At 49.6% G+C, this 24,459-nt stretch overlaps 1 protein-coding gene and 1 long non-coding RNA gene across 4 annotated transcripts in view; one reads left to right on the top strand and one right to left on the bottom strand.

The window, feature by feature from the left end:
• Positions 1–4,651, bottom strand: part of LOC120638130 — a 21,162-nt gene extending 16,511 nt beyond the window's left edge. For 2 of the 3 annotated variants that reach the window (XR_005659637.1, XR_005659633.1), the window contains exons 1-2: positions 4,504–4,651; positions 813–889 (exon numbers count right to left, since the gene is read on the bottom strand). This is a non-coding gene — a long non-coding RNA (uncharacterized LOC120638130). Of the gene's footprint in view, positions 1–812; positions 890–3,047 lie in introns of all 3 variants that reach the window. The other variant, XR_005659635.1, reaches the window with a different exon arrangement.
• HNF1A (HNF1 homeobox A) lies at positions 2,319–24,330 on the top strand. The gene is made up of 10 exons (XM_029058326.2): positions 2,319–2,769; positions 14,940–15,139; positions 15,571–15,757; positions 16,372–16,613; positions 16,920–17,077; positions 18,609–18,810; positions 19,195–19,386; positions 19,676–19,797; positions 20,738–20,879; positions 22,834–24,330. Exons 1-10 carry the CDS (start codon positions 2,456–2,458, stop codon positions 22,959–22,961), a joined length of 1,887 nt encoding a protein of 628 aa, XP_028914159.1. The 5' UTR covers positions 2,319–2,455; the 3' UTR covers positions 22,962–24,330.
• Positions 24,331–24,459: the final 129 nt, after the last annotated feature.

The raw sequence follows: 24,459 nt of genomic DNA, 5'->3' as shown, positions 1-24,459 counted from the left end.
GGAGTAATGAGAATTAATTAGTGATGGCTTGTTAGAGGAGGAGGGATTTTAAGAGGGCTTTGAAGATGGGCAGGAGCTGAGGTCTGGCACATTAGATGCAGGAGAGAGTTCTAGACTGTGAGTACAGTGTGAGTGAGGGTTTGGAGAATGGATGGACTACAGTTAGGAGGTGATCTTTGTAGGAGAGTAGAATATGAGCTAGGGAATAGGAGGTGGAGAGGTGATGTGAAAGAAGGAGAGAGCTAGTAGAGGCTCTTGAAGCCGATGATAAGGAATTTTTGTTTGCTGTGGAGAGAGGTGAGCAGACTTTGGCGGATTTTGTGGAGTGCTTTTGTTGGAAGTGGTTTGGCCTGGAACTCTCTCCTGGAGAGTTTGAGTCTATGGTGCAGTCGAATCTGGAAGCTGGTTGCATTACGGGGGCTTGAATCTTGGTGCTCTGAGCCTGGGTGCCCGGAGGCTCAGATCAGACCGGAACCCTGTGCCCCCAGTAATATAACTCAAGGCCCCAAGGAACCCAAAACTGCTATTGCCCAGTGTGCTCCTGCCTAGAATTTACTGAGCCCAGAATTCCACAGCAGTGTCCTGAACATCCCAGAACTGACATCATGGCAGGGACAGTACCAAGAGGCCAATGGTTGTTGATTCTCCACTTCAACCTCACTAGGCACAATTTCAAAATTTTCCTCTCTCTCCATAATACCAAATATTATTTTACTTCATCTTTCTTTTAGTCTTTCTTCAGGTATCCCTTCCAGAACACCCTTTACAACTCACGCTCTCCCTCACTTCCCCACCCCTCTCTATTTGCTCACTTTCTTCTTCATCGCCTCAGTGCTCACGCTGACTTTTTCCAGCGGATCGCTGCCCCGTTTTGTTCTGTTTTCATCTCCTTCAAAAGAAAAAGCACAATTAATTTCCATTTAGTCCCTCTCCACCCTCTTCCTTGGCCCTTAAGGCTCCCAGCCTTGGGGCCCTGAAGGCTGTCTGTCACTTGGCCAGAGAGTTGGATGGGGGCCTGGGTTTTCAGCGAGAACGCCCCCCACCAAACACTGAGGTGCCAGAGGAACTCCAGGGCCCCAGCACTGGCCTGGGAGTAAGAACTCCTGCTATTTCCCACTGAGTGATCTTTGGTGAGTTTCTTCTCTCCTGGTGTCTTCTAAAAGAAAGGGAAAATAGATAATCTTCCCCCCGGAACCCTCACCCTGCTTCCTACCTTATCCTACATTACCCTCTTTTCTCTCTGAAAACAAATAATATGGAAATTCAGCTGACAGTTAAAGTCTCTAGTTCCTTCTAGGCTGTCCCTCCCTCCTACCCACTGTCCTCTGCCTCCGGGCAGGACCACACCTAAACCATTTGAGCCAGAGGACATATAGTCCAGCCTTGGAGGTCTCCAAGGTCAATTATCTCACAGCCTCCCCTCAGTAACTGGCAGTCCTTTGGAAAGTTCTTTCTTCTTTCTATCCTAAATCTCTCCTGCCATGATTTAATCAAATTTCCCCTTATTCAGTCCTCAGTGTGATAGTCCCCACTTTCCTGTCCAGCTCCTTCTCCCCTTTAAGCTCCACGAGGTTGATATGTGGGTGTTCTGAGGGGAAGGAATCGATCCCCAAGGGGGCCCTTGACATGACCAGGGGCCCAAATACAGCCCGGAATGCTGTAAATTCTGACCCTGGCTACCAGGGAGTGGCAGGGATAGCAATCCCGCACGTTGTTCTGGCCCCAGAGATCAGGGAGTGGCAAGAAAGCAATCTTGCACGTTGCCAGAAGGAGGCTGCTCTGGGGATAGGAGCAAGGGAAACCGCTGAGGAGTCACCCTGGGCCCTGGTGGTCTGGAGCAGGCAGAGCTGGAGGGGACAGCTGAACTGATGGCCAGCCAGTTAGTGCCCTCTACCCACTCAGCTGCCTGTCTCTGCTTTCTTTCCAGATGGAAACATGGCTGAACCCTCCAGCCTCAGCCCCACCCTAATTCAGTAGTAGACTCCCTGCTGGTCCCTAAGGGGGTCACTGAGGTCCAGAGGAGACACTGCCCCGTCTTCCAAGGGGCTCCCTCCTGCTCTTTGCTTCTCAGCATCCCCCACCCTCCCCGACAGCCTCCTGAGCCCCCCGCCCTTCCCCCCCGACCCAGCCCCCAGCACTCCCAACTCTCCCGCTCCCTGCACTCTGCGCACGCCTGCGGGGCTGAAGTCCAAAGTTCAGTACCTTGCTAAGCACACGGATAAATATGAACCTTGGAGAATTTCCCTGGCTCCAATGTAAACAGAGAGTCCAGGGGCCCTGTGTCAGCGCCGGCTGGCTAGGGCAGGTGTGGGGGGTCTGCAGCGTCGGGCTGGTGGGGTTTCGGGGGAGTAAAAAGGGGGAGGCCCGGTTCTACTCTGCCAAGGGTTGGCAATAGGGCCATGGTCTAGTGGGGGCACTAGGGTCAGACGGGCAGAGGCGGCCTCCACCAGGAGCCATGGTCTCCAAACTGAGCCAGTTGCAAGCGGAGCTCCTGACCGCTCTGCTGGAATCAGGGCTGAGCAAGGAGACCCTGATCCGAGCCCTGGGTGAGGCAGAGCCCTACAGCTTGCCCAACGAGAACAGCATGGACAAGGGGGAGCCATGTGGCGATCTAACCGAGCTGCCCAACGGGCTGGGGGAGCCCCGGGGCTCAGAGGACGAGACCTCGGACGATGGTGAGGAATTCACGCCGCCCATTCTGAAGGAGCTGGAGAGCTTGAGCCCCGAAGAAGCGGCTCACCAGAAAGCTGTGGTGGAGAGACTCTTACAGTAAGACCCCCTCCCGGCCCCAACACCCCCGCCTGCCCACTCCCCAGGAGGCCCCCCAGGGTCAAACTCCTTAGTCCCCCAAAGTCGGTTCTCCTGGTCCCCAGAGCTGCCCCAGGCCATGTGAAGGTGATCTGCACACCCCCCTCCTCAGAACCCAAAGGGCAGAGTGGTCACCAGCACCACCCCAGGGCCCAGAGAATCAATGGTGGGGATGTGGAGAGGGGGCACCCAGCTTGGACAAAAGGACAGAATTGGCAACCCAGCCGCTCCCGACTCACCCTGAGAATCAGGCTCTGCACAGTCTCTCTAAACAGCCTGGCCTCTCATGAATCAAACCCTTCCCTGATAGCTCCGAGTCCTTTCGGGAATGCCCAGGTCCCAACCTATCTGGGAGGTGGGTTGAGCCGAGGGACCTGTCCTGGATGGTGGAAGAGGATAGCTACTCTGAGAGCAGGGGCTAAGTAATCAATCAAGCATTCATATTTATTGAGTACTTACTGTGTGCGGAGCACTATGTTAAGCATTTGGAAGAGTACGAAATAACAGATTTGATGGTCGGAGAAGAGCTCCCACCAACTCTGTGGATACCAAGTAATCCAAACGGCTCTTACCTGGGGGAAGACAGTGCTCACCATCGAAGCTGCTTCTCCCTCCCATTTGTTCTCATGAACGCTCATTCCTTCCTCCCTGGCCTCCATTCTCACTCTCTTTCCACCTCTCAGACTCCTCCCTTTCCTCCTCTCAGACTCTTCCACTGAAATCGGCCCCCATCCGCCCGCTCTCCCTCCCTGGGCTATGGCTCTCTCTACCCAATCTTCCCTGTTCCCTACTCCCTGAGGCTTTGTTGGGCCCTCCCGGTTGTCTGCACCCCTCCTTCCCCTGGAGGCCTGCCTAGTTACTAATTATCCAGTGGCTTTATTATTTCTTCTTTGTTTTATAATTTTATAAATGAAAAGCCCCTGATAAGCCATGTGATCATTAACTTCTGATGATTGTGTTCCTGGGAAGACATGGCAGCCAAGGGCCTTGGCTTCTCAGTCCCAGCTCAGAAATCTCGGTCAGTCTGACCCTCAGCTAGGCTGGAGCTCTACCTCCTCCTTCCTGCTCTGGCCAGGGGGCACTTGGGGGACCTGAAGGCCGAGAGTTGTACCTCCTTCTCCTCAGGACCCAGGAGCCTCTCTGTCCCACATCCTGACCTCCCTGTCAGGGCAGTCTCTGGAGTAAGAGCTGAGTCGGTAAGGGGGCTGTGCTACATCCAGTCCCTAGAAGAGGGGCCCACTCGCCTGATCCTAAGGCCAGTTTGGAGGTTGAATATAGAGGCAGGAGGTGAGTAGGGCACTCCTGGGGGTCTTGTCGAAGGTGCCTCAACTCTCTCTTCCTCCCAAGCCAGTGTTGTCAAAAAGACCCCCAAGCACTTGGAAGAAAGGAGGCCCTGGGGCATTCCTGGTCAGAACCCAGCTGGGGGCCTGAAGAAATTCAGCAGAATCCTAGGGCCAGAAGGGGGCCCGGTCCCTTGGCAGATAGCCTGGGGCAAAGGGTACTCTTTGGTTGGGGGATGGGGCCAAGAGAGAACATCCAGTCCCAGGAAGAGGGCAAAGCCAAATAGAGGGGTCTCAGAGGCCATCTCCAGGACTGGAGCTGAGTCATCCTGCTGGGGAAGCTCAGGGTGGGACGCTGGGCCTGATCAAGCCAGGCCTGAACCAGTGGGAAAGAAATCCTGCCGGGCGGTCTTACCTGGCTGGGTCAGAATCAGTCTCTGGAGTCAGTGGCCAAGTGGTGAGGGCTCTATCCGGGGTCCCAGGCCTCATCCAGGAGCTGAGGCCAGAAGGAGAGAGAGAGAGTATGAAGAGATGAGATAGAAAAGGGAGACAGAAGAAGAAAAGGCAAATGGGGAAGAGGGAAAGCTGGAGAGAAAGGTCAGGGAAAAGAAGCTAAGAAGAAAAGTGGAGAGAGGAGAGGAGCAGAGGGAAGGGGAGGGGAGGCCAGAGTGCTGCATCCCCTGCTCTCGGATTGGGTTTTCTTTAATGCTAACAGCTTGATATTTACTTTCCATTTAAATTGGAGATGTTGCTATAAATTATCAACCAGCTCCTTGTTCCTGCAGAGTTTATAACTAACCACCTGGGTTACTTATTGTTCAGGTAACAAAAGGGAGGTGAAAACGCCCTGGAAAAAAAGGGCCCTCAAAGCTCAGGACTGGGAAAGTGGCTGGAAGGAGACCTGGGGAGCTGGAGATCTAGGGGGAGGGGGTGCTTGGGGTTAGGGCCAGGCCTGGAGGCCAACACTGACCCAGAAGTGGCAAACTTTGGGCAGATTCAGGGGATCTGTGTTCCGAGAGGAAACTGACTGAATGATGGGGCAGCAGAGGAATAAGACATGATTAATGGCTCAGTTTCAAGAAGACTGAAGCCCAGGCAAGAGACTGGTTACCTCCCAGACCCAAGAGAGGAGCCACACAGTGGGGTAGCCTCAGGGACAGAATAATCTTGATCTGAAGCTCCTGAAAGAAGCTTAATCTGTTGGTTTTCTCCAGCATCTGGAAGACCCTACTGAGAAAGTAAACCCTGAGTCTCCTGAAACCGCCAATAATGATGATCGAAAAATATTAGTAACAATTACAGTCAGTAGCATGGATTTCTTTGGCTTCTTTCTTCCTAGGACTACAAAGTTCTTTCCCTTCTCTCATCCTCTCAGTATTTTTTTTTAATTAAAGCTTTCGCTGTGGCAGTTGAATTAATATGCACACTCACAAAGTCGTTAAAACCAAAATGTACACTACGGATTTTCAAGTTCCATTCAAACCTAATCCATTGAACATGTTCTAGTCATTCTTTTCGTTTGGTTTATTGCTCTTCCTTTTCTTTATAAATAAATTAAACCTTAGTTTCCATATCCACTGAACTTTTTCCCAATTTTCTAATTTTATTATCCATGATTTTTAAAAATTCATGCACTGAGTTTCTGTGCTGTTCTTAAAATGTTCCATGTTTCTGCAAAATGTCTTGATCCTTATTACATTCTGTTTTAGAAGTTCTTCCTTCCCCTTCTTGTATTTTATTATGTTAATCTCTAATAGGTCAGCCTCTTTGGTTAAGGAAACCAGGAATACCCTATTCCGTTCTTCTAGGAGTCCTCTTTTTAACGGCTTATTGCTCTAGAACATAGCTTGTCCTTAACTGTTCTTTACTTCATATTGCCTTCATTAACAAACACCTCTTCATTCTCCAAGCACCACTTCATTCCCCACATGCCACCTACCATTACCTTTTTGTTCCAGTTCTGTCTCAATCACTCAATCAGCTCTCCCCCTCTTAACCTCACTGATCTCTTACTACAACCCAGCTCAAACATTTTGCCCTTCTAAAGCCAATCTACTTGCCGTACTTCACTCTTGTCCGTCTCACCAACTAACACTTGCCTACATCCTCCCTCTGGCCGGGAACTCCCTTCATATCCGGGCAAGTCACTTAACTTCTCTGTGCCTCAGTTACCTCATCTGTAAAATGGGGATTAAGACTGTGAGCCCCACATGGGACAACCTGATTCCCTTGTGTCTACCCCAGCGCTTAGAACAGTGCTCTGCACATAGTAAGCGCTTAACAAATACTAACATTATTATCCAACAGACCACTGCTCTACCAATCTTCAAAGCCCTGATAAAATCATATCCCCTCCAAAAGGCTTTCACTGACTAGCTCCTCATTTTCCTACTTTATAAGCTCACTCTTATGGATCACCTCTGCACTTTGGTCTGTCCCCCTTAAGTGCTTTGATATTCACCTCACCCCCAGCCCCACTGCACTCATTTATATATCCAGACATCTTGAGCCTGGGTTCAATCCAGTTAGCCCATCATCCAGAGGAGCTCAGTCTGTTCCTTAGTTTTTGCTATTTCCCCTATCTGTTACTATTTTAATGTCTCTCTCTCTCTTTAGACAGCAAGCTCAGTGCGAGCAGACATCATGACTACCATTCCATTGTACTGTACTCTCCCCAGTGCTTCGTACAGTGCTCTGCATACAGAAAGCACTCAGTAAATACCACATTGACTTTTTCATTTAAGTCTTGTCTGTCCTTCACCTTTTCCTAGCCTCAAAATTCACCCTATTTTACTTTTAAAATTTCATTCTGAGTCCTTCCTTTCCTTTCCTTCTAAAATTCCTGTCCTTTTTATTCATTCTATTTTCTTTAATCAATAATTATTATATGCTGCCACTTGCCATGTTCTCATCATCTTTCTTTTCATGGGGTCGATCTAGGTAGATGCTTCCTAAAACATCTGACCTAGCTCTTCTCCTACCTCTCCTTATTTAAACTGAAGCATTGGTAGAACAGACCTCAAAATAATTCTACTTTCCATTCAATAGTATTTATTGAGCGCTTACTATGTGCAGAGCACTGCACTAAGCACTTGGGATGAACAAGTCGGCAACAGATAGAGACAGTCCCTGCCGTTTGACAGAGGCTCCATCTATGGAGGGCAATTATGTTTGTTCCCTTTGAGTATGATTGATAATTTTTACCCCAAAAATATCTTATTCAATCCTCTCAGACACATCCAGATGAAATTTATATTAAACATTGGGATTAAAAATGACTAAATTAACTGACGTCTGCTTCCTGGTGACACTTTCAGACTGTGTCTTCTCCTTCTTTTAGCTTTCTTTCCCATTTGCTTAGATCCATCTTTCCCTCTAGATTAGAACTCCAAGAATCAGAGATGTTCATCCTCCTTTTAGGATGGCTTCAGTGTTTCTTTTTCCTTCTCTTTCCTTCTTGCCATGGAATACCTCCACAGAGTCACGTTAAATCACAAAACCATGCCTCACTGCCATCTGGATGCCTATGTAAGCAATTTTGGCCCTGGAAGGCTTATTGTTCCTATTTTTTCATCTTTTCATTATACAGGACTCCTCTCCCTGGCACATTTTCGGGACAACTATCCGTGGACTTCACCCACAAAGAGACTACCCAGACATGCTTTCCTAACCTCTCACCACCCTATTACCTATCCCATCCATTCACTTTACTGTTAATTCACTAGTTTTATATAATAACTTTAAGTGTCTCATCAAATTCATTTGAATTCCATATACTTCCATTGTCTTAAATAACCCAGAAGAACCTCACCTACCCAAATATCTTGAGCCTGGGCTCAATCCAGATAGCTCATCATCCAGATGAATTCAATCTCTCATTTCCTGTCCATTGCACACAATATGAGTATTGAGTATTGTCCACCTCAAAACTCCCCACAGTTCCCCATGAGAAGCAGCATAACCAAGTGGATAGAGCGCAGGCCTAGGAGTCAGAAGGACCTGGTTTCTAAACCCGGTTCCACCACTTGTCTTCTGTATGACTTTGGGAAAATCATTTCTCCTATGCCTCAGTTCCCTCACCTGTAAAATGGGGATTAAGAAGGTGAGTCCCATGAGGGACAAGGACTGTGTCCAATCTGATTTTCTTGTATCCACCCCAGCACTTAGTTCAGTGTCTGGCACATAGTAAGGGCTTAAGAAATACCACAATTATTGTTATTATTATCTCGTCCTTATTCTTACCTCATTGCAGTTTTCTCCACTAGCCTCCTGTAGTTCCGTCCCCAGGGTGAAAGGCAGCACCACAGACTCTGAAGTAACCTGAAAGTGGGACTGAAAGTGCTCTGGGGAACTCTCACAGCCTCTCCCAGGACCTCTGCGGTCTATGGAGGGGGTATGGACTGGGGAGAGGACAACCACCTGCCAGGAGCATCAACAAGAGTTCTCAGGGATCCTGTAGTTTCTTGTCAAACTTTACTTTTGAGAGTCCACCAAAAACTACCCCGATAACCAGCGAATCTGCAAAAATGGCAGTCCAGGTTCTTGTTCCCCTGGGTCTTGGTCTAATGAAAGCTTGTTCCTGGCCAAAGTTACTGCGGAACGTAACTTGATTCAAACAGTGGTGTTTATGCAGCATCTACTGAGTGTTCCACATATAAGAGAGTACAGCAGAAGATGAGGTCAGGCATACTCCCTGCTTTCTGGGAGTTTACAGTCTAATGGGTTATCCTCCATTTTATTCAGGCTCAGTGATCTCTTTTATGTTCAATCAATCGATCAATCCTATTTCTTGAGCACTTACAGTAAACAGAGCACTCTGCTTGGGAGAGTACAATATAACAATATAAGTGACACATTCCCTATACCAACCAGTACTTAATTTCCTCCCGTTTATTCCTTTCCTTTGTGCTTCTAAGGCCTGGTTTGTCTGTGATTTTTGATAATCTTTGCATTCTGTATTTAATGCTATCAGTGGTCTACAGCTCTTACTACTCTTTTTCTCCTTTATTAAACAGGATTATGAGCAATCCTTGAGTGGGTGCTGTGGTCTTATCTCCTTCTGTTCAAGCAGAAGGTTTATGAATTTCCCTTGCAAACTCTTCATAGAAATCTGCCCTGCTTTAAGTCACATCTGGTGTGTCCTTTCCTTAGAAAGCTCACTCTGGGCCAAAATTTTTTAATACTATTTCAGGTTCTAATTCCTTATGATAATAAGAAAATAAGAAAATAATAATTTAAGTGCCTATTATGTGCCAAGACTGTGCTAAACACTGGAGTAGATAAAAGATAATCAGGTCCCACAAGGGGCTCACAGTCTAAGAAGGAGGGAGAACAGAGTAGGGGACTAAGGCAAAGAGAAATTAGGTGACTTGTCCAAGGTCACACAGTGGTTGGTGGTGGAGCTGGGATTTGAGCCTAGGTTTTTACTAGGTCACTCTGCTTCTGTGTATGTACCTTAGGGGTGTGTCCATCAATCTCTGTCTTTTTCTGGATATTTTCCTGTGCACGCCAAACTTGAACAGAATTTAGTCATTAATATCTTGACCATTTCTTTTCACCTGGCTATTTTTATCTTCAGTGACATCATAGTTTTCCTTTCCTTTCACCTTCTGGCACATTTCAAAATGTCCTTGGACCTTGCTTAGTTGCAAACCTGTCCTTTCATATCTTCTCTCACTGTTTAAGTCCAATTTTGGTGTTCTATTTTCATCTGTTCTTACACTTCTTTTATTTAGGGTTTAACCCAGCTCTTTATTTTTCTTATCCATATTTTTCCTAGACTTCTTTCTAGTATGAGATGTGCTTATCCTCTTCTTTAAACTGTCTTGAATCAATCAATCAATCAGTTCAATCAATAGTAGAATGGCCTAGTGGAAAGAGCATGGGCATGGAAGTCAAAGGATCTGGGTTTTAAGTCTAGTTCTTCCACTTACCTGCTGTGTGATTTTGAGCAAGTCATTTAACCTCTAGACTGCCCTTGTGGGCAGGGAACATGTTTACTAACTGTTTTATTGTACTCTCCCAAGCGCTTAGTTCAGTGCTCTGCACACATTAAGTGCTCAATAAATATGATCAACTGATTCTCTGTGACTCAGTTACCTCATCTGTAAAATGGGGGTGAAATATTTGTTTTCCCTCCCCTTTAGACTGGGAGCTCCATGTGGAACAGGACTGCATCTGATCTGATTAACTTGTGTTTGTCCCAGTGCTTAGTACTGTGCTTGGCACATAATAAGTGTCACCATCATCATTATTATTATTGACTCCCTACAGTGTGCAGATCACACAGCAAGCACTTGGGAGAGTACAGTAGAAGACATTTTCTCTGTCCTTAAGGAGGTTACAGTTTAACTGGATTGTAATAATCTGTTTGCCTATCAGGACTTTCTATGACAGAAGAGGGAAAAAAATTAACAATAATCATAATAATAATTGTGGTATTTGTTAAGCTTTGTTACTTGTTTTTGTATTTGTAACTTTGTATTTGTTCCTGTGTGACAAGCACCAGAGTAAATACAAAATAATGAGTTCAGACACAGTTCCTAGTCCACATGGAGCTCACAGTTTTAAGGAGAAGAAAAACAGTTCTTAAACTCCATTTTACAGATGAGGAGACTAAGGCATTGAGAAGTAAAGTGACTTGCCCAAGGTCACAGAGGAGGCAAGGGACAGAGAAGGGATTAAAACCCTGGCCTCCTGACTCCCAGGTAAAATCTTCAACCCACATATGTTTCTAATGAGTATAAGAATCGTTCTATTTCTTGAAGTCACTTGTTCCTTTCCATTTTCTTTTGTGGAACATAAACAGTAATCAACCTTCCAAACCCTGCACCTTCCCTCAGAGAGCTCCACCATCTTACTACCTTTACATTGCATGTGTTAGATAAAATTTCCATTCAATCCCAATCTGGTTTTCTGTGACAATACTCTTTTTGTTTTAATATTCCATAAAGGAATGTCTCTGCATTTCTGGGCTTTTATACCAAATTTGGTAAATGGACTCTGTATTTAAGAGCTCGGTAGAGTACAGTAGAAGTAAAGGGCAAGGTCCAGGCCCTCAAGGTGTTTATAATCTAGTGGTCAAGAAGTGAAAGCAAGAGGAAATACAAGGAGACAACTGATAAAAGCAAGAGTATGGAAAAATGAATAGAGAAATAAGCAACTGAATAAATAAGTAATGTATGAAGATAGAGATATAGTTAAGTGCTAGAGAAGTAGAGTGGCCTAGAAGAAAAAGCACAATCCTGGGAGTCAAAAGTGTGAGTTTTAATTCTACCTCTGCCACTTGCCTGCTGTGTGATTTTCAGCAAGTCACTTAACTTCTCTGTGCCTCCATTTTCTCATCTGTAAAATGTAAATACCCGTTCTCCCTCCCACTTAAACTCTGAGCCCGTTGAAGGACAGAGATGGTGTCCGAACTGATTACCTTGCATCTACCCAAGCTTAGTACAGTGCTATGCATATAGAAAGCTCTCAACAATTACCACAACTGTTTTTTATTACTATTATCATTGCTATCATTAACAATATTTCTAAAGATAGCTGTGTATACATATGTATAAAAGTGTTGAGGATACCTGTTGGGTTGATACCACCTGGGGTAATTATTTCCAAATAAGATGAATGCAGTGTTGGACATAGATTTGCTCAATAGGATCTCTAGAAGGGATTTCAGCCATTTCCTCAGCACCTTTTCCTTGGACCTTCATACAACTTTATCATAAATTATCTGTAAACTTAAATTTACCTCAAATTATTTTGTTCCCAGATTTTGGTTCACTCTTATATACTCCCCGGGTTGATTTTTGAAGATAAGGAGATTCCACTGGGCATTTGTTCCTCTCCCTGGAGCACAGCATTCTGGAAGATCCTCTTCTTTCTGAAGATTCTGTGGGTGCCTGGGCATGGCCCTGGCCACATTTGGAGAAGGAGCCCCAGAAAGGGACAGTGGCTTGTCCCAAGACACCCAATGAGGCAGCTGTAAATCTGGGACCCAAAATGAGAATCCTCACCTCTGAGCTTCCCAGTCCAGGATCTTTCCCTCAACCTCTCTGTCCCCAAAGAAACATGGCCTTGGGGCTCTCCAAGTCCATCTCAGTCACTCTAAATGCCCCCGGCATGGGTCGAGGCTAGAATCTTCCTGTTCCCCATGCAATAGAGAGGGATGCTAAGGCATAAAGAAAAGAATTTTGCCTAATTGGAATCAGGCTCAGCCTTTGTCCCCTCCAATTTCCATACCCCCTCTAGAGAAGCAGCATGGCTTAGTGGATAGAGCACAGGTCTGGGAGTCAGAAGGACCTGGGTTCTAATTCTGGCTCTGTCACATGTCTGCTAAGTGACTTGGGGCAAGTCACTTCACTTCCCTGGGCCTCAGTGACCTCATCTGTAAAAAGGGGATTAAAACTGTGAGCCCCATGTGGGACAGGGTCTGTGTCCAACCTGATGAACTTGTATCTACCTTGGCCCTTAGAACAATGCTTGGAACATAGTAAGCTCTTAACAAGTACCATTATCATTGTTATTATTACTAATGGTAATAATAATGTAATGATAGTGTTGATTTTCCTGCTATATAAGAGCTATTTATTGCAACAAGATGGGATGGGTCCCTAGATTGGGAGCCCTGCTCTGTGTCCAGAAACACTGCTGGCCCAGCTGCTCCCAGAGTCCTCTCTACCAGTATTAGGACCAGAGTGACCCTCACATTCCACCAGGAGCTGCTGGGGAGAGCAACAGAGGGTAGGACAGAGGAGAGGGTGATAGAGGACGGGACAGAGGAAAGGAAGGGCAGGATAGGTTATAAGGCAGAAAAACAGAAACACTTCCCACAGAGAGATCTTTGTTCTGCCGCCTAATGGCATCTTCACCGGTCTTTGATTCCCAAACTCTCGGCTGAGTACCTAGCCCAAGTCTGGCCCTCCTTCTCAGGTCTTTTAGGCCAGTCAGGACGGAAGAGGAAGAAGAGGAGAAAGAGGAAAGGAAAATAGGCCCTATAGGGAGATCCTCACTTGGGCCCAAAATTGGGGACTCTGCCCAGCCTAACCCACACCAGTTTCTACCCACATTTGACCCAGCCTGCTCAGATCAAACTGGCCACCCTGTTCCCTCCCCGTGCCGGACCAGACCTGGACAATAATAGTAATGATAATAATAGAAATAATAATTGTGATATTTGCTAAGGGCTTAGTAAATTCACTGTACTAAGCACTGGGGTAGATATAATAAAAGCAGCTTGGACACAGTCCATGTTCCACGTGGGGCTCACAGTCTAAAAGGGAGGAAAAATCAGAATTGAACCCACATTTAACAGATGAGGAAATGGAGACACACAGAAGGCCCAAGGTCACTCAGCAGGCAAGGGACAGAATCAGGATTAGAAGCCAGGAATCCTAACTCCCAGACTCTCTACTAGGCCATGCTGCTACCTTCCAACTCTAAATCAAACAGAAAGTGAATTCAGAGTAATTGTTCACACATGGCAATTTGCACTGAAAGTGAATCTCAAGATGGCCCATGTTCACTTTCAATTTTGTAGGAACCCAGGTGCTGAACCACAGACTCTTCCTGAGAATGGGGGATCACAGGAGGGCTGAGGGGTATTCACACCTATCCTAAGCCCAGCCAGGATGGCTTTGCCCATGCTCTGACTTGGGAGCATGACTGGGCCTGGTTCTTGTGAGGCTTTCTTCTAAAGTTTCCGTCTCTCCTCAGAACCACCCTACCCCCTGGGCCCCCTCCACCAGAGACACCTGGCCAGGAGGGAGAGAGGAAAGGGATTCCAGCCAGCTGTGCAGTCTCAGAAATCAAATAAAATGTTTGCACTGATCTGGGTGGACTTTGGCCTGCTTATCATCCCACCTCGCTAGCAACTCAAAGTCAACATGGAAGGCAGTAGGGCTGGGCAGCAAAAATGGAATAGGGCTTCCAGGAGAGGGAGAGTAGAGGGGTTGAGATGGAAAGCAAGAGGTGGGACATGATGAGAGGGAACCGAGGGAAGTAACCTAAAGGGGCTCGGGAGAACAGGAGCTCTAGCATTACCGGCTTTATCTCATTGGTGCCAATCATTCCCCTCGCCCTAATGGAGTTGGACTTTGCCGATTAGCATTTTTTTAAACGGCATTTAAGTGCTTACTATGTGCCAGGCAGTGTTCTAAGCGCTGGGGTAGATACATCAGGTAGATCATCAGGTTGGACTCAGTCCCTCTCACATATGGAGCTCACAGTCTTAATCCCCATTTTATAGATGTCACTGAGGCCCAGAAAAGTGAAGAGACTTGCCCAAGGTCACACAACAGACAAGTGGTGGAGTTGGGATTAAAACCCAGGACCTTTTGACTCCCAGGCTCATGCTCTATCTACTAGGCCACGCTGTTTGTCATTATTATCATCATCATTGTTCAACTTAAGTGCTTATTATGGGTCAAGCACTATTCTAAGTGCTGGGGTAGGTACAAGTTAATCAGGTCAGATTTCTGTGCCTGCCTGGTGAGTAAAAATAATTATAATAATTTTGGTATTTGTTAAGCAGTTACTGTGTGCCAAGCACTGTACTAAGCGCTGGGATGGATACAAGCAAGTTGGCTGAACACAGTCCCTGTCCCATGTGGCTCACGTATTTTACAGATGAGGTAACTGAGGCCCAGAGAAGTGAAGTGACTTGCCCAAGGTCACATGACAAGTGGCAGAGCTGAGATCAGAACCCACCACCTTCTGAGTCCCAGGGCATGCTACCCTAAGTTGAACAAGCAGGATTTGGCATAGATAGGGGTCCCAAATCCCATCTCCAGTGCTGGGCAGGGCCAGACCAAAAGATAGCCTCAGTGAATGGGCTCTGCCATCTGCTCCTCCCAGGGAAGATCCATGGCGAGTGGCAAAGATGGTGAAGTCGTATCTGCAGCAGCATAACATCCCTCAGAGGGAGGTGGTAGACACCACGGGCCTCAACCAATCCCACCTCTCTCAGCACCTCAACAAGGGCACCCCTATGAAGACCCAGAAGAGAGCCGCCCTCTACACCTGGTACGTCCGCAAGCAGCGAGAGGTGGCCCAGCGTAAGTACCAAGCGTCAGCCGGGACGGCATGAGGAGGCAGGGGCTGCCCTCCCTGGGACCACTGGAGAAGTTGGAGTGTTGGGATGACAAATATCAGGAGATCATCCCGGGGGGCAGATTTCACCCCTTCAATGCTAAGACCACCAGTCCGGGGTCTGCTGGGACTTGTCCTCCTTCTGGGATTGTCTGCCCTCTGACCCTGGGCAGCGTTGGGTCTAAGTTTACCAGGCCTGGGTACCACCTCCCTCCCTTCACCCTGGCCCTGAGCCAGAGATCTGAAAGGGTGTCGAGTCCAGAAGGGTACGAGAGGGCAAAAGATTTGGTTTCCTCAAAGAGAGGGAGGCCCAAATGTTCAAAGGGGCTCAGGGCATCAGGAGCTGCGATGGGATACGGGGCTGGCAGGCTCTGCCCACAGCTCCCTGTACCTCCAGAGTTCACCCACGCGGGGCAGGGCGTGCTGGCGGAAGAGCCCTTGGGAGATGAACTGCCCACCAAGAAGGGCAGGAGGAATCGCTTCAAGTGGGGCCCTGCGTCCCAGCAGATCCTGTTCCAGGCCTACGAGAGGCAGAAGAATCCCAGCAAGGAGGAGCGGGAAGCTCTGGTGGAGGAATGCAACAGGTGAACCTGGGGTAGAGGGTGGAGGCCCAGGTTTTGGGGATATGAGACAGAAACTCCATGGAGCTCCATGGAACACTGAGCATGCTGGTCTTGAGCCCGTGCGACCAAAAGACACGTAACGGGGGGGCGGAAATGGGATTTCACTCCTGACCCAACCCAAGCTGCCTCCACAGGCTCCCTCCTTGGCTTTGTCTCTTCCAGGGAGCTGAGCTTCTTGCTTTCATCTCCCCATGGGGAAGGGAGGAGAGGGAAGAAGTGCAGGATCACCTTTCTGCCAGGAGAACGGCCTGCCTCTGATGCTCACAGTTCCCATTTTGTCCTTCCTCCCCTGCTCTCACCTTGTCCACTCCATTTCTCCTGGCAGAGACGCTTTGCGGTCCCCAGGCCTCTGGCCAGAAGGTCATCTCCTTTTGCACGCTTGCCCCCAACCCACACCCGGACAGCAGCCTGGGCCATTTCTGGTTGGAGAATCCTGGCCCAAAATTTGGTGAGGGAGAGTCAGAGGGATCCCAGGCTGCCCACGGAGCAGAGATGGGCACCTCCCCACCCAGGGGCTGTGCTACCTTCATCCTGTCGTGGGCACGACTCACGGGTCGCTGTGATGCCCCCTGCAGGGCCGAGTGCCTCCAGAGAGGCGTTTCCCCATCTCAGGCCCAGGGCCTGGGCTCCAACCTGGTGACTGAGGTGCGAGTCTACAATTGGTTTGCCAACCGGAGGAAGGAGGAAGCCTTCAGACACAAGCTGGCCATGGACACCTACAGCAGCCCCCAGCCGGGCTCCACCCAAACACTGCCGCCTGCACACAGCTCCCCTGTCCTGCCACCACCAGCCACCCTCTCCCCCAGCAAAGTCCATGGTGAGCACTGACCTCGAAGGAGAGTGTTGAGCACAGCCATGAGAAGGTCTGGAAAAGGAATGGGGGAAGACTAGGGGCCTAGGGAGAAAGCTGTTGAGGGATGAGGTCCTTGGGGCTGTGCTAATGATGGGAGAAGATTGCCGCCCTTTGGAGTCCCCAGAGTTGCTCCGAGTCCTAACTTCATCTAAACTGGGCCTCTAGGGGGGGACTTCAGTGGGACTGGTAAAGAGGGACAGAAGAAAAGGCCAAAGGAGAGAGGAGGTGGAACTGACCGCCTCATCTCACTTTGCTCCCTGATCCCTGCAGGAGTGCGATACGGCCAGCAGCCAACGAGCGAGGCCGAGTCTTCAGGCAGCAGTGCCCACGGCGGCGGTGCCATGGTGACGACCCCAGCCATCCTGCACCAGGTGTCGCCTCCGGGCCTGGAGCCCAGCCACAACTTGCTCAGTGCCGACTCTAAGCTGGTGAGTGTGTGCCCGGCTCCACCGGGGCCCTGGCTCCTGCCCCCCGCCCCACCTCTGCAATCTGGTCCCCTCCTCTAGGACAGGCAGGAGAGGAAGAAGACATGTCCCAGTCAGAGGTGCCAGGGACTCTCCTCATGCCCACTGACCCTCTGTCACGTGATGAGGCCAGGGGGTGGGAAAACTAGAAGCAGGGAAACTTTAGTCCTTTGGCAGGAGCCCCCAGGGCCTAATCAATCAATCAATGGTATTTATTGAGCACTGACTATGCACAGAAAAGCGCTTGAGAGAGAGAGTACAGTGCAACAGAATTGGCAGACACTTTCCCTGCCCATAATGAGCTTACAATCTAGGCTGGAGAAGTCAGAGTCATCCTGGTCTGCAAGCCTGATACTGAACCTCAACGTGAGAAGCAGCGTAGCTCCCGGGCTTGGGAGTCAGAGGTCATGAGTTCGAATCCCAGCTCTGCCACTTGTCAGCTATGTGACTGTGGGCAAGTCACTTAACTTCTCTGTGCCTCAGTCACCTCAGCTGTAAAATGGGGATGAAGATTGTGAGCCTCACGTGGGACAACCTGATTACCCTGTATCTACACCAGCGCTTAGACAGTGCTCTACACATAGTAGGCGCTTAACAAATACCAACATTATTATTATTATTAGTGGATAGAGCATGGGCCTGTGAGTCAGAAGGACCTGGGTTCTGGTTCCAGTTCTGCCACATGTCTGCTGTGTGACCTAGGGCAAGTCACTTCACTTTTCTGGGCCTCAGGTACCTCATTTGGAAAATTGGGATTAAGACTGTGAGCCCCATGTGGGACAAGAACTGTTTCCAACCTGATTAACTTGTACCTACCTCAGTACTTAGAACAGTGCTTGGCACATAGTAAGTGCTTAACAGGTACCATAATAATAATTATTATTATTGGGGGAATTTATGTCCTCTCAGCTGTCCTGGCCTGGCTTTAGCCACCCTGAGATGGGCCCCATTCCCCCAGTGGCTTTAAAGTGCCAGGAGATCCTTGAAGGGTGGTGACTCCCCAAGTGTGACCTTCAAATTTCAGGGACTGGATTTCAGAAACCAAGGAATGAGAGGGGGGAAATGGTCCTCAACATTGGGTTTTTTGCTTTTTTGCTTGTATTTATGGTATTTATCTTAATGTGCTAGGCACTATTCTAAGCCCTGGGGTAGATACAAGATTGGACACAGGTTGGACACAGTCCATGTCCCTCATGGGGCTCACAATCTTAACCCCATTTTATAGATGAGGAAACTGAGGTCCAGAGAAGTGAAACGACTTGCCCAAGGTCACACAGCAGACAAGTGGCAGAGCCGGGACTAGAACCCAGGTCCATCTGACTCCCAGGCCTGTGTTCTACTAGGCCACACTGCTTCTCACTATTGTTCTCGAGCTTTTCTTGTGAGAAGAATTGAGCCCTTCCCCAGACAGTGCTAGAAGTCAAACCCACCGTCCCTTTTGCCTTCCTCCTGTTCCAAGGCTAGCTGCAGTACTGTCACTTGTTCCCCCCTGCAGGTCTCAGCACCCGGTGGCCCCCTGCCCCCGGTCAGCACCCTGACGGCTCTGCACAGCTTGGAGCAGGCCCCCTCTGGCCTCAATCAGCAACCTCAGAATCTCATCATGGCCTCATTGCCTAGCGTCATGGCTATTGGGGCCACTGAGCCCCCATCCCTGGGCCCCACCTTCACCAACACTGGTGCTTCCACTCTGGTTATTGGTGAGTCACAAGGGTTGGTGAGGTCAAGGCCCCTAGCCCTAAGACCTGGCTGACCCCCAGAATTCCGGGGAGAGGAAGGAAATATAATGGCAGAGAAGTGGAACTGGCCCAGGAGTTGCTTTGTTCTCCACTGCCCTGCCCTTCTTACCCATGGAAGGAGAGGGTTTGGTCATTGAGCTTCCATCCTAGTGACCAAGTGCAGTGAACATGTAGGCTTCTGTGGGCTGGGTTCTCCAGGCCGAGGCTGGACTCCGGGCACACTGGGAGTCTTTAATCCCGATTCACTCGAGACTGGCTTGGCTGGCTGCTTCTAACGTCTAGAACAAAGTGAGTGAGAGAAAGGATGGGAAGGGCTCAGCTGATTGTCCTCTTCCTGTGTTCCAGGCCTGGCCTCGACTCAGGCCCAGAGTGTGCCGGTCATCAACAGTATGGGCAGCAGTCTGACCACCCTGCAGCCAGTCCAGTTCTCCCAGCAGCTGCACCCTTCTTACCAGCAGCCACTCATGCAGCAGGTGCAGAGCCATGTGGCTCAGAGTCCCTTCATGGCCACCATGGCCCAACTGCAGAGCCCCCACGGTAAGGATTTTCTACAGGGGTAGAAAAGGGAAGCTTAAAAGGGGAGGGAGTCTTGCCAGGCTGAAGACCCTGGCACCACAGGAGGAAGCATGGTCCAGAAGCCATTTCCTTGGGCATTTCCTATCCCTCTCTCCCTCGGGGGCCGTCGGCTCCACTCACTGTGATTCCGGGCTCGGGGAGAGGGGTGGGGAAGGGCGATGAGATGCCCCGCGGTGCCACGCCCAAGCCGCTGTTCACCAGCCTGAGGGTTCTGCCTCTGGCCGGCTCCTCATGCCCCCTCCTGCTGCAGCCCTCTACAGCCACAAGCCCGAGGTGGCCCAATACGCGCACACCGGCCTCCTTCCGCAGACTATGCTGATCACCGACACTGCCAACCTCAGTGCCCTTGCTAGCCTGACCCCTACCAAGCAGGTAAGGAGGAAAGGTACAGGCCCTACCCCTACTCCTTTCCTATGAGCTCTCTCCTCCTGAGAAAGCCCCTTTTTGTAGAACATTTTTTCCACCGAAACGTTCAGGTCACGTTTCCCCTCTCAAGAACCTTCAGTCGTGGCCCATCCACCTCCTCAAACGGAAAGTCCTCGCCCTTGGTTTTAAAGCACTCAATCACCTTGCCCCCTCCTTCCTCATCTTACTACTCTCCTGCTACAACCAGCCTGCACACTTTGTTCCTCTAATGCTAACTGTACCTTGATCTTGTCCATCTTACTGCCAACGCCCACTTCCTGCCTCTGGACTAGAACAACTTCTTTCCTCAAAACTGACAATTACTCTTCCCCACTTCGAAACCTTACTGAAGGCACATCTCCTCCAAAAGGCCTTCCCTGATAAAGCCCTCTTCTCCCTCTCCCTTCTGCACTGCCCTGACTTGCTCGCTTCATTCATCCCCACTCCCAGCCCCATAGCACTTATGTACATATCTGCAATTATTTATATTAATGTCTGTCTCCCCCTCTAGACTTTAAGCTCACTCTGGGTAGGGAATGTGCCTGTTATACTGCATTCTTCCTAGTGCTTAGGTCAGTCCTCGGCACACAGTAAGCGCTCAATAAACATGATGGACTATTAGGATAGCCCGCACTCCCATTCAAATCCTAACTCCCCTTGCTGAAACATCATTCAATCATATTTATTGAGTGTATACTGTGTGCAAAGCATTGTACTAAGTGCTTGGGAAAGTACAATACAACAAAGACACATTCCCTGCCCACAGCAAAGTCACAGTCTAGAGGGGGAGACAATAATATACATAAATAATACTCCCTCCCCTATCCAGTCCCTTCCTCCTGGGGGGGCATCAGCTTCCTTAGCTCCGACCCCATCTCCTCCAGCTGTGTCACCTCCATCCCGCTAGGTGTTCACTTCGGACTCGGAGACTCCTAACGAGTCGGGGCTCCATACACCAGTGTCCCAGGCGGCCACCATCCACATCCCCATCCAAGACTCGGGCATCCAGCACCTCCAGCCAGGGCATCGTCTCAGTTCCAGCCCAGCAGGTGAGGCGTGCTCCCCCTCCCGCCTCCCCAGGACTGGAAACCCAGCTGGGGCCCTCTCGCTTCCTTCGGCTCCAGCCGCTCCCAGGGAGCCCAATCTGCACAGCCCTAGGAAAATGGAAAAAAGGAAAGCAGAGTGCCTGGTGGGGAGAAGAGAGGAATAAGAATATAGGATATGTGGGGATGGAGCAAAGAAGCACCCACCCACCAGGGAAGAAGCAGCGTGGCTCAGTGGAAAGAGCCCGGGCTTGGGAGTCAGAGGTCATGGGTTATAATCCCAGCTCTGCCACTTGTCAGCTGTGTGACTGTGAGCAAGTCACTTCACTTCTCTGGGCCTCAGTTACCTCATCTGTATAATGGGGACTAAGACTGTGAGCCTTACATGGGACAACCTGATCTACCTGGGATACCCTGTATCTACCCCAGCGCTTAGAACAGGGCTCTGCATATAGTAAGCACTTAACAAATACCAACATTATTATTACTCTGCAACCTCCAGAGTCTGATTGGGCTCCAGAAGGTTCAGGTGGGGCTGGAGGGTGGAGAAATAATAATAATGTTGGTATTTGTTAAGCGCTTACTATGTGCCGAGCACTGTTCTAAGCGCTGGGGTAGACACAGGGGAATCAGGTTGTCCCACGTGGGGCTCACAGTCTTCATCCCCATTTTACAGATGAGGTCACTGAGGCACCGAGAAGTTAAGTGACTTGCCCAAAGTCACACAGCTGACAAGTGACCGAGCTGGGATTCGAACCCATGCCCTCTGACTCCAAAGCCCGTGCTCTTTCCACTGAGCCACGCTGCTTCTCAAGAGAAAGAACTTTGTTTTGCCCCAATTTCAAGTCATCCTCAGTCACAGGAGCCCCCTGAGGCTGACTCATTGGCCTAGTTAAGTCTGGATCTGCCTCAGAGCAAATCTAATCCCCCAGATCATTCCTTGACCTCCATGGTGCCCTTTAGATTGGGGAAAACCCAGAGCCACAGGGGACTGCCCCAGGCTGGAGCCAAACCTCTGATGCAGGACCAGGACCTAACTAGCCTGTGGTAGTCAGTCGAAATCACATTTGAGTGCTTACGTGTGTAGAGTACTGTACTAAGCACTTGGGAAGCGGCGTGGCTCAGTGGAAAGAGCCTGGGCTTTGGAGACAGGGGTCATGGGTTCGACTCCCAGCTCTGCCACTTGTGAGCTGTGTGACTGTGGGCAAGTCACTTGACTTCTCTGTGCCTCAGTTACCTCATCTGTAAAATGGGGATTAACTGTGACCCTCACGTGGGACAACCTGATTACCCTGTATCTACCCTAGTGCTTAGAACAGTGCTCTGCACATAGTAAGCATTTAACAAATACCAACATTATTATTATTATTATTATTACAATATAACAATAAACAGGCACATTCCCTGCCTACAACAAGCTTACAGTCTGAGAGGACTGGTAAAGATTCACCCTGAGAGTCATCTCACTGTGGGGCCACCAGAGGCAAGAGTTCTCCAAGTAGAACTCCCCTAAGGATCACTCTCCTAAAACTTTTTTTTAAATGGTACTTTGGACACAGTCCCTGTCCCATGTGGGGCTCGCAGTCCTAATCCCCATTTTACATATGAGGGACCTGAGGCACAAAGTTAAGTGACTGGTCCAATATCATCCAGCAGACAAGTGGCAAAGCCACGACTAGAAGCCAGGGTCTTCTGACGCCCTGGCCCAGGCTCTTTCCACTAGACTACACTGCTTCTGTGGAAAGGAGAACCAGTTCTCAGGCTGGCTTGGCTGAGGTGAACTTTACCTGATGAAGGGGGAGAGAGCAAAGGAGAGGAAGCACTGCTTTTGCCTGGGTAGTGGGGTTTGGTTGGTCCTGAGGCAGAGCCGTGAACCAGCGCAGCCCTAGGGGTCTGGGGAGAAAAAGGGGGTAGGTGGTCTGAGGAAGCCTGTAACCTCAGTGCCTGTTTGCTTTGCCAGTGTCCTCCAGCAGCCTGGTGCTCTACCAGAGTTCCGACTCGACCAACAGCCACAGCCACCTGCTGCCGTCCAATCACAGTGTCATCGAGACCTTCATCTCCACGCAGATGGCATCCTCATCTCAGTAACCATGGTGACCAGGCTGGCAGGAGTGTCCCCTTCTGGGAAGGGCACGGGCCCAGCTTTTTGCTGGGATGAGACTGGTGCTGGCCTACATCTGCGGGCAGCCCCTGCCCACCTCTCCCTCACCTGCACAGTCACAGCAGGGACAGAGCCTTTCTCAGGAAAAGTTTTTATGAGACCGGCTTGTGAAGAGCCCTCATTCTGACCTCCACATCCTCTCCTCTAGCTTCAGGGAACAAGGTGAATCTGGAGACGCCCAAGTGGGTCTGGTTCCAGACACACCACAGGCCTTCAGCTTGGCGAGAGCTGATGCCAGCCTCTGCCCTCTCAATGCCCTGTTTCTCTGGAAGAGTGGAACAGAAGCCAGGGCACCTTATACTATGGAATTGAAAACCACTCCACCTGGCAGAAGAAAGGAGGGGTCTTTCACCTGAAGCTCAGGATCGGAGTTGTCAGAGCAAGGTCGGGGAGATGGAAGGGAAGAGAGGCTCCTGGCTCAGGGACTCTGCCTTAGACTCTAGACCAACCACAAACCTCAGCCCCTATCCCTCCCAAAAAGCCCGTGGCCAGTACCCATGCTAACCTGGGGGAGGGAGAACTCACCTCACCCAGCAAGATCCAGGAGGTGCCCCTTAACAGGCAGTAGGCCAAACTCCAGGAGTCCAATCCTGGGGCTTCCCTCCCAGCCAGCCAGAATCCTCAGGTCCCAGTCCTATCTAGCTGCCACCGAGTCTGACTTTAGACTTAAGATCAAGCCTCCTCTGGTACCCAATCTGGATTCTCCTTCCTCCCACCTTCCTTTCAGTTTCTCAGGCACCTGGGAACCTCTGAACTTCTGAGTTCCAAGCCCCATTTGGGCTGGTGGTTCCTAGGGCTGCAGCTTTCCATACAGGACAACTCTTCCTCCTTTACTATGGACACAGACCAATCTTCACTAGCAGTGCAGTATGGGGCACTGATAGATACTGGAAAGGCCACACTCCCAAATGTACTCTGTGGAAGAGGAGAGGGATGGGTGCAGTTACTTAGAGTTCAAGAAAAGAGAATCCTTTAGACACCCCTTCACAGTTGCTGGTAACTCTACTGGCTAAGGAGGAAAAACAAAAAGTCTAAACCATGGAGAATTGCACCCTTCTGGTTTTTCCAATAAACAGCCGGGCTGTGAAGGAGGGGAGGGAAAACCTGGGGATCTGAAGGGAAGCTCTTCCCTCCATATGCTTGAAGGGCCCCCACTTAGGATACCCAGGGCTCTGGAAGTTGAGACTGAGAGGAGGGATTCAACACTGCAGCTGCTTGCTCCCTGCAGGGGGTAATCCTGTAAATATATTTAACTTTCAGTAAAGTGAGAGAAAAAAAGAAACCATATTCTGTTCATGAACTTGCAATGGAGATCTTTTGTGGGGAAAGCGCAGGGGCCTGGGGGGTCCAATCACTGTATTAAGTTCAACCAGGATATGGGAGCCGGGGGATTGCACCCAGCTGGGCTCTCCCAGGTGCAGAGGC

This window comes from Ornithorhynchus anatinus, chromosome 2 (genome assembly GCF_004115215.2).
Source record: "Ornithorhynchus anatinus isolate Pmale09 chromosome 2, mOrnAna1.pri.v4, whole genome shotgun sequence".
Taxonomy (NCBI): Eukaryota; Metazoa; Chordata; class Mammalia; order Monotremata; family Ornithorhynchidae; genus Ornithorhynchus; species Ornithorhynchus anatinus.
This window is presented reverse-complemented; position numbering and strand designations above follow the sequence as displayed.